Below are 6000 nucleotides of genomic sequence, written 5' to 3'. Positions count from 1 at the left end.
GTTTTATCAAGGACTGTACAAATCATTGGTTTTATCAAGGAATTGTATATTAGAATATACAATTCCTTGGTTTTATCAGAGACACATAATACAATATGTCTCTGGTTTTATGTATGAAACGACGGTTTCAGGTTGTTCAATCTCTGATTTTCATGTTCTGGGAGGATCTTCTATGTGTCATAATGTCGAATATCATGTATTCAATATATTTTCAATGGGTATTTCACATTTGCTTGTACATGTGCTTATTTGTGATTTTTCTGATGATAAGAGGTGTGCCTTGACTGGAGGAATATCATCTTTAGATTACTGAATGGAGGGAAACATTGGGATTATTCCCCTTTGTGGTTTCCGGTGAAAACAAAATGTTGTCATGCCTTTTTCTGAACTTTTACCCTACCTGCATTTTTTGGCCAAGTGCACGTGTTATAAATGCATAACATGTCGTCATAAAATGAGTAAACATGAAGATCTCCGAACTTAATAGGGAGCTGTTCCTGAAATATCCAGTCGTAAAGAAAGTTGCGGTACAGTTCAATAAAAATTATAAAATAACAATATAAAAAATGTAACCGGACATGTTCTGTAGCTACAGTTTCATCAGATTTTCGCTTGATTTGAAAAATATCTCAATTTAGAGATATTCCAAAGAAGATTTACTTAATATCTTGTTGTTTGGAAGTATAATATGAAACTTACGATACATAATCAGTTATTGTATTAGTGAATTGAAATTTGCAATTGATTTTACTTTACCATGTTTTTAAATAAATTATCTCCCCCTTTGAAATCATGATTGATAATTTATTTATGCAGACGCTCAAATTTCATCTGAAATAAAAAAACCTCTAAGGGAAATTTTTGATAGCTCTATGTAGAGCTACATTACAGACATGTATATGAATATAGCCAAATTGAAGAAAACAAACTGAAATTGTAGAATTACTGAGCTCTCCTGCTGATCATACATGTATATCAAAGTAAAACTCTTAAAACTATAAATGCATACAAGAGTTCAGTTGAAAGGCTGAAGTTTACACATGCACGATGGAGAGTTGTGTCATTGGCACTCACACCACCAGTCTTCACGCCGAGTGGCAGCCCAGGCAGCCCAGGCTGGTAAAATTGCTCTCGGGCCTGTAAAAATCAGACCTACAGGCCAATAGAATCTAACTAAAATTTTTCAAAAATTGAGCTGCGGGCCTGTAGATTTAGCAGTTCAGCGTGAAGACTGCACCACATCTTCCTATATCTACTAACTAATGATTTGCCAGCTCCTGCACTCACATCTTTGCCAGCCACTGGTTATGACTCAACTCTCTCCTCACAGCCCCCCCCCCCCCTTTTGGCAGATTAAATCAAAAGTTGGGATCCATGAGATGATTAACATGGTCACATTTGTAACTACAATGTAGCATCGTCCATTCAAAAATGCATTACATATATATATGATCATACATTTGTATGTACATTCAGGCCTCGACAATAATGCTTGTCCAATTGTCCAGTACCAGAGGGAAAAAAGGTTGGACAAGTAAAAGCTGTATCAAGCTTGTCCATCAGGACAAGTATAATTATTCTGCAGAAAATAAATTTAATCCAACTTTGATGAACAATTATTTTAACTTTTAGTTTCTTGTGTACAATTTGGAGTTTAGTATGGTGTTCATTATCACTGAACTAGTATATGTTTGTTTAGGGGCCAGCTGAAGGACGCCTCCGGGTGTGAGAATTTCTCGTTGCATTGAAGACCTGTTGGTAACCTTATGCTGTTGTCTGCTCTATGGTTGGGTTGTTGTCTCTTTGGCACATTCCCCATTTCCATTCTCAATTTATAAGTAATTATAAACAAAAAATAAGAAAACAAATATTAATTTGACATGTTTCTGTATTCTGTTTATTTAAATGCAAAACCTTTTTCTTCAACATGTTTTCTTGCAATCGATTATTTTTAACTGGTTCTTTGTCAGGGACAGGTAAAAGGTATACTATTCTCGGAAACCAGTCTTATTGATCCAAATCAATGACGCGGCTTTTGTAGATAAGGTAACTTTACAGGTCAGTTCGTAGGAGACATATTTAGTAGACATGATTGATAGACAGTTTGGCAAGGCAGGAAGGCTTAAATTAAAATGTTGTTTGTTTGCCCTTTACCGACCGACCCTATTAATTCGTTCCGACTGAAAATCTTTTATTTCTATTTACTGGCAATATTTTATTTTAATTTTTTTTCATTCCTACCGAAAATCTTATGCTTGTATTTCCCGCTCAAAACTTTTTTACCGGAATCCTCGGGTTTTATCTTCCCTGTATAAGGTTAAGTCTGTTTGGTATCACGTGAGCGTTTGGCATGGACACTTGCATTTAGAGATTCAAAGCATTTGATTGAAGTCGATGTTGAAAGTATGACGAACGTTGCCCTTTATATTTGAAGAGCAGGGTTCATTCAAAAAAGTTTGTCCAATACAAAATTATCAACGTGTGTACAAAATATTTTGTTAACGAACGTTGTATCCTATGCACAGTGATATAGGGATGGCCTTTGGTGATCTGTAGATCAGGATGATTATGTTAAAGCTGCCTTTGACCAGCTTTGATATCATTTATTTATATCTTACATGAATGGAAGTCCTGTAAATTGGAGAATAATTGGCAGTAAAATCGCCAAGTTTTCCTTACAGACCATTTATAAATGCTATGTAAAATACGTGACAAATGAGTTTCAAGTCTTAAATTTTTATTGATAACACCGGGACACACGAAAATTTAAACACCCAGTCTCTAGGGTTGTAAGTAAAGTAAGACAAATGATTAGTTTTAGGTCTTAACTGGTTGCATGGCAATGATCTGCTGGGCAGGGGCTTTATATTCTAGTCAAATATTCTTTTTTTTTTCACAGATATCATCTCTGATAATTTAAGTTCAAATTTTGATAAAATTGGTAGAATGTCAGAATAGAACATGCTATAGATTGCACATTGTACAACTGTTTCACAAACCATGCTAGGAAGATATATGATATCATTTAATTAACCTTTCGGTCGAGTTAAGCGTACAAGGTACATGTATGTAGTACAGAATATCAGTCCAAGTTAAAACTCTTAAAAGTTCTAGTCATAAAAACATTGAAAATATGCTGCACAGCCCTATATTTTGATATTTGAAAACAAAATAGTAGTTCATATGAATTAACTTCACATTCTACATGATAATTTTCTTTTCATAACTTCCTGGGACTATTATACAAATAGTCCCAGAAACTTTAATAATTATGTAAAGATCAGTAAAATCATACTTAAAACAAAAGCAAATACAGACAAAAATGATATCATGCAGATTTTGTATTTATAAAATAAATATTATACCTACCTGCCTATCCATGACAAAAAATGTACCGAGCCAAGTTATTTTTTTGGGGAAAAAAATAAAATATTTTATCTACCTACCTACCCCGTTTCAAAAAATAGGGTTGGAAAAGGGCAAACAAACAATATTTTAATTTAGGCCGAACATTTCAGCCAAGACAAATCAGTACCTCATTTAGCTACCTTATTCTGTTCCTTATAATAAATACCATACTGGTAATTTTTTCACAAAAATATTTTTTTTTATTTACCATAAAATTCACAAAAAGTAAAAAAAAAATCTTGCAATATGGTGACCTATAGTTGTTAATTTCCGTATCATTTGGTCTTTTGCAGAGAGTTGTGTCATTGGCAATCAGACCTTATCTTCTTCTTTTTATTGATAGCATTTGAATAAACTTTTTATACGACCGCAAAATTTGAAAAAAATTTCGTCGTATATTGCTATCACGTCGGCGTCATCGTCGTCGTCGTCGTCAGGCGTCCGAATACTTTTAGTTTTCGCACTCTAACTTTAGTAAAAGTGAATGGAAATCTATGAAATTTTAACACAAGGTTTATGACCACAAAAGGAAGGTTGGTATTGATTATGGGAGTTTTGGTCCCAACATTTTAGGAATTAGGGGCCAAAAAGGGCCCAAATAAGCATTTTCTTGGTTTTCACACTATAACTTTAGTTTAAGTTAATAGAAATCTATGAAATTTTGACACAAGGTTTATGACCACAAAAGAAAGGTTGGGATTGATTTTGGGAGTTTTGGTTCCAACAGTTTAGGAATTAGGGGCCAAAAAAGGGCCCAAATAAGCATTATTCTAGGTTTTCGCACAATAACTTTAGTTTAAGTAAATAGAAATCAATGAAATTTAAACACAATGTTTATGACCACAAAAGGAAGGTTGGTATTGATTTTGGGAGTTTTGGTCCTAACAGTTTAGGAATAAGGGGCCCAAAGGGTCCAAAATTGAACTTTGTGTGATTTCATCAAAAATTGAATAATTGGGGTTCTTTGATATGCCGAATCTAACTATGTATGTAGATTCTTAACTTTTGGTCCCGTTTTCAAATTGGTCTACATTAAGGTCCAAAGGGTCCAAAATTAAACTTAGTTTGATTTTAACAAAAATTGAATCCTTGGGGTTCTTTGATATGCTGAATTTAAAAATGTACTTAGATTTTTAATTATTGGCCTAGTTTTCAAGTTGGTCCAAATGGGGGTCTAAAATTAAACTTTGTTTGATTTCATCAAAAATTGAATAAATGGGTTCTTTGATATGCAAAATCTAACTGTGTATGTAGATTCTTAATTTTTGGTCCAGTTTTCAAATTGGTCTACATTAAGGTCCAAAGGGTCCAAAATTAAACTAAGTTTGATTTTAACAAAAATTAAATTCTTGGGCTTATTTGATATGCTTTATCTAAATATGTACTTTGATTTTTGATTATGGGCCCAGTTTTCAAGTTGGTCCAAATCAGGATTCCATATGAAATATTGTGCAATAGCAAGAAATTTTCAATTGCACAGTATTGCACAATAGCAAGAAATATCTAATTGCACAATATTGTGTAATAGCAATTAATTTTCAATTGGAGTTATCTTTCTTTGTATAGAATAGTAGTTGATAATATATGTTGGAAATTTGCCAGACATGACTATGATGTCATTTTCTATTTTTATTTGCCAATAACTTTATGTAAATGACTTCATTGGAAATTTGCCAATATAAAATGTTGCTGATGAAGCTTTTTTTCCTTATCTTATCTAAAATGTTTTTAGATAATGTATGTTGGACATTTGCCAGACATGACTATGATGTCATTTTCTATTTTTATTTGCCAATAACTTTATGTAAATAACTTCATTGGAAATTTGCCAATATAAAATGTTGCTGATGAAGTTTTTTTTATTGTTTTATACAATAAACAATGCATATTCACTTTTACTACCAACCAATCTTTACCATTCAGTGATAACAAGCACTTTATTTTACATTTTAATATTTTATGATGTATTTAAAAGAGTAGTTATTGTTGCAAACTCCATTAGAAATTTGAATTGATATCAGTTTTGGAAAAAGGGAAACGGGGATGTGAAAAAAGGGGGGGGGTTAAATTTTTCTCATTTCAGATTTCATAAATAAAAAGAAAATTTCTTCAAACATTTTTTTGAGAGGATTAATATTCAACAGCATAGTGAATTGCTCAAAGGCAAAAAAAAACTTTTAAGTTCATTAGACCACATTCGTTCTGTGTCAGAAACCTATGCTGTGTCATGATCAACTATTTAATTTTAGATTTAAAAAGTTTGAAGAAGAAATCTTTAATTGATTTGTAAAATCTTGACATTTGTTTTGTGTAAAAAAAAACCATGTAATGTCAAAAATTTGATCACAATCCAAATTCAGAGCTGTATCACGCTTGAATGTTTTGTCCATACTTGCCCCAACTGTTCAGGGTTCGACCTCTGCGGTCGTATAAAGCTGCGCCCTGTGGAGCACCTGGTTTAAATTTTAAAAAAAAGAATACAAATCCAATGAGTGTACAGGCCAATCAGATGGTGCCTAATGTGCAGAGTCTGATGAGACTGGCATTGATGAAAACTAGAGCCTAAGTCCTGTGACATGACTAGATTCAGTT

At 32.8% G+C, this 6000-nt stretch overlaps 1 protein-coding gene across 1 annotated transcript in view; it reads left to right on the top strand.

The window, feature by feature from the left end:
* The first annotated feature begins 352 nt into the window (after positions 1-352).
* The window catches only part of LOC143045491 (diacylglycerol kinase epsilon-like), a 31877-nt gene continuing 26229 nt past the window's right edge, over positions 353-6000 (top strand). The window contains exon 1 of the mRNA XM_076218037.1: positions 353-527. Coding sequence (XP_076074152.1) covers positions 465-527 — 63 coding nt within the window. The 5' untranslated portion in view covers positions 353-464. The remainder of the gene's footprint in view (positions 528-6000) is intronic.

Source organism: Mytilus galloprovincialis, chromosome 9, assembly GCF_965363235.1.
Source record: "Mytilus galloprovincialis chromosome 9, xbMytGall1.hap1.1, whole genome shotgun sequence".
NCBI lineage: Eukaryota > Metazoa > Mollusca > Bivalvia > Mytilida > Mytilidae > Mytilus > Mytilus galloprovincialis.
The sequence above is the reverse complement of the archived record's forward strand: the minus strand, read 5'-3'. Positions and strand labels throughout refer to the sequence as shown.